We start from the raw sequence: 3,989 nt of genomic DNA on the forward strand, positions 1-3,989 counted from the left end.
TTCGAACCATCGATATAGGGCGTTCGAACCATCGCTATAGGGCGTTCGAACCATCGCTATAGGGCGTTCGAACCATCGCTATAGGGCGTTCGAACCATCGCTATAGGGCGTTCGAACCATCGCTATAGGGCGTTCGAACCATCGCTATAGGGCGTTCGAACCATCGCTATAGGGCGTTCGACAGCGTTCGCTCCTATAAATAAATGACGTTTATCAAGATTACCGACCCTAAGCAGCGTGAGGCGCTCGCAAAGGAGTTGCATGAAACTAAGCGGAGCATTCAAGCCAGCAACATGCAACATCGTCTCGACAAGATTGGACTCAGCCGAGACCTTTCCAGGGTGTTCAAGCCTGTGGTTGAGGCTCAGCGGGAAGCAGCTTCAAAAATCACCAAAACAATCGAAGATTTACCTGCAGCAGTGCCAGCCCTCCCTCCTCCACCGCCCGAGTTTGCTGATCCACTACCCATCGCACCACCTACAGACACCGTCCTCGGACCTCGAGCACAGCAATATTTGCAGCTCAGTATGACTCCTTCCGCCGACCACACCTTTGGATTGCGATCTGAAAACGATGGTCTCTTCATCGGAAGCTCACCAGTTACTTTTGACGATGATGATATTTTCGTGGATGGTGTGAGGTACAAAGGAACCCTTGGCCTCTGGGAACTCATGGTGAATAAGAAACCAGAATCGTTTGAGCCCGACGACCTTTACGACTATGCAAAGATCCTGAAAAGTTCCGGTGCCATGTATCAAGGCAATTCCACCCTCTCGAGAACCCCGAAGGCGAATAAGAGTTACAAGTGGAAGGAAATCGTATCCCACATCTACAAGAAGGATAAGTTTGGCAGTGGGCTGCAAACTGTGTTTCTTCCTTCCAACTTCAAGCAGCTTCTCGATCGCTTGGAACTGTGTGCTGCAGCATACCGAGCAGGAAACAATGGTGTGCGCAACGAAATTGTGTCGATTATCGATGCTATGAAAAGGGGTAGACATATCAGCATCGAGGAATATAAGGCACTGCATCGTAGCATCCTATAAATAAATGTTGCAAATCAAGAAAGGTTACGCTCGAAAGTACGCCTACGGTGGTAAAGGACTGTTTGACACAATCGCCAGTTTGGCTGGACGCATGTTTACTTCCTCTGCCGCCCAAACCCTAGGAAGTAAGGCCATGAATGCTGCCACCAATGCAGCCTTGAAAGGTGTTGAAAAGGGTGCTTCCAAAGCCGTCGACCATGTGGTTGATAAAGTGACCCGCCCCAGGAAACGTATCAAAACCCCTCAACAGCCTAGTGTTCAACGCAAGAAGCCAGAGCAAGTTCGGTTAAACAATCTAATCTCCGGCTCTGGTATCAAAACCATCCACGACTTCGTCCAACGCTATAAATAAATACATTATGTCTAACATTCTTACAATCACCGAAGGGTTGACCTTCGACGAAAGTCTCCAGGAATATCAGGTTCGAGAATACGAACCACAAGCCGGTGCCCAGCTGAACAATCCCGGTGCTGAAATCCGAATCAACATCGAAACCCAGGATTTGTTCCTACACCCCGCCGAAAGTTATCTCGTGGTAGAAGGTCGACTTCTCAAGAATGATGACACAGCATATGCCGATGGCGATCTTGTGTCGCTCACCCATAATGGTATCATGTATCTCTTCAAGAGCATCAGTTACAGGCTTTCCGGTCAGCAGATCGAACATATTAACGACCCCGGCATCGCCACCACTATGCTTGGAATGTTAACCTACCCCGACGACTTCTCCAAATCGCAGGGTCTCAACCAACTGTGGTATAAGGATTCTTCCGCCGATGCTGAGGCTGAAAACACTGGATTTGCAGCCCGTCATGGATACATTATCACCAAGCCCGCCAACAAAGGATCGTTTTCGTTTGCCATCCCCCTAAAACATATTTTTGGATTCGCAGATGATTACAACAAAATAGTGTACGGGTTGAGGCACGAACTCTCACTCGTTCGCGATTCAAATGCTAATGCCATTCTGAGAGCAGCTGCCGTCAACGATGTGGCAAAGATCGTCCTGAGTAAACTATCGTGGTTTGTTCCTCACGTCACCCCCTCAGACGAAAATAAGATGCAACTTTACAAAACCATCCAAAGTAAATCCAAAATCCACTGTGGATTTCGCATGAGACAGTGTGATTCCATAGCCGTTCCCCAAGCCTCACAGTTTAACTGGCGTCTAGCTGCCAAGAGTGGTCGCGAAAAGCCTAGATATATCGTTGTTGCCTTCCAAACCAACAGAAGTGGTGATCAAACCCATAATGCTGCCGTGTTCGATCACTGTCGATTGCGAAATATCAATGTCACCCTCAACGCTGAACGTTATCCAGCAGTCGACTATAATGCAGCTTTCAACGAAAATAGGATCGCCAGAGTGTTCAAAGAGGCCTCAGACTTCAGAAAGAAATTCCATAACATGGACACTCTCCTCAGTAATGGTGGTATCAATCCCTCCGATTTCATCGACTTGTACCCCTTGTTTGTGATTGATGTGAGTCATCAGTCTGAGCGTCTCAAAGAATCCACGGTGGACATTCAGATCCGAGCAGAATTCGCCCGTAATGTTCCAGCCAACACCGAAGCGTTTGCACTTGTTATTTCAGATAGAATCCTACAATTTGAATCTGATGGTCAGAAGATGAACGTTGTGTACTAAAAAGTAAATGGATAAAATTCACCTACAACTCCTCTTTGCCAGTCGCCCCGCCGAAGTCTATGCGATCGTAGTGAAGGCTGGTAAACAACTCAAGGAGCAGTATGACGGTATCGAAGAGTGGAAGCAAAAATATGTAACAATGGTCTACCATAAATAAATGGATAACACATTGTTGCAGCAAATTGCTAATAACACCGACCCCAAGCATGGGTTTTCCTTCATCGTCTCTGGAAACGATAGCCAAATCCTTACCCGGTTCAACCCCCCACTACAACTCAAGGAATCCAAGGCCTATGAGATGGCATTGGTAAACCTGGAAACCTATAACTCCATCCCCAACATTCATACAGGTAACAATTCCTTCCGCTACTCCCCCGACGATGGTGCCAACTGGTTTCCCATCACACTAAGCACAGGTTCCTATGACATCGAAGACATCAACAATGAGATCCAGCGGCGGCTACGGCTCAACAAACACAAAACGAAGATCATCATCGATGCCAACCGGGCAACCCTAAGAGCAACGCTGACCCTCGCCAGACACTATCAAGTAGACTTCAACGTTGTCAATAGCATCAACACCGTCTTGGGATTCGAGCGGCAGATTTACACGTTCAATATGATCACAAACGGCTATACGGAAGGGGAACACATTGTAAATATCATCAGCATCAACAGCATTCTGGTGAATAGTGATATCATCCATGGAAGTTATGTGAATGGTACACAGCAGTCTACCATCTACAGCTTCTTTCCCGCAGACGGTCCTGGTATGAAGATCATTCAAACCCCAAAGAATCTAGTATACTTGCCGGTGACCTTGCGAACCATCAATCGCATGCAAACGTATCTCACCGATCAAGACGGTAGGCCCATCGATTTCAGGGGTGAACATCTCACCATCCGCTTTCATCTTCGTGAGGTATAAATAAATGACTTATCTTGAACATAGTTTGAACTTGACAAAAGGTCAAGCTAATAAACTACAAGGGGCTGCCAAAAAAGGTTGTCCGGTGTCCATTCGTTTGTCCCATGCAAACCTGCAAGGCGAACACAAGATGTGGCTCACCACCCGCCAGGTTCAAAAGATTACCAAGCTCCTACAAAAGGGTACTGGTGGCATGGTCCTAGAGTTGAGTGCGACCCAATTGAAGGAAAACATGCAGAAGGTGGGTGGCTTCCTACCCATGCTGGCGGGGCTGGCAATGAGGGCACTTCCCATGTTAGCAAAAACCATTCTACCCGCCTTAGGTGTTGGAGCCTTAAGTGGTCTGGGTGGTGTAGCCATCAACAAGGCCTT

General features: G+C 47.5%; 2 protein-coding genes across 2 annotated transcripts; both read left to right on the plus strand.

Annotated features, from left to right (window-relative positions):
* The first annotated feature begins 293 nt into the window (after nucleotides 1-293).
* LOC134726735 (uncharacterized) lies at nucleotides 294-1,043 on the plus strand. The gene has a single exon (XM_063591153.1). The coding sequence runs from the start codon at nucleotides 294-296 to the stop codon at nucleotides 1,041-1,043; it is 750 nt and encodes a 249-aa protein (XP_063447223.1).
* Nucleotides 1,044-1,402: 359 nt separating this feature from the next.
* LOC134726736 (uncharacterized) lies at nucleotides 1,403-2,689 on the plus strand. Its single transcript, XM_063591154.1, has one exon. It carries the CDS (start codon nucleotides 1,403-1,405, stop codon nucleotides 2,687-2,689), a length of 1,287 nt encoding a protein of 428 aa, XP_063447224.1.
* Nucleotides 2,690-3,989: the final 1,300 nt, after the last annotated feature.

The sequence above is a fragment of the Mytilus trossulus genome, chromosome 7 (genome assembly GCF_036588685.1).
Source record: "Mytilus trossulus isolate FHL-02 chromosome 7, PNRI_Mtr1.1.1.hap1, whole genome shotgun sequence".
Lineage (NCBI taxonomy): Eukaryota > Metazoa > Mollusca > Bivalvia > Mytilida > Mytilidae > Mytilus > Mytilus trossulus.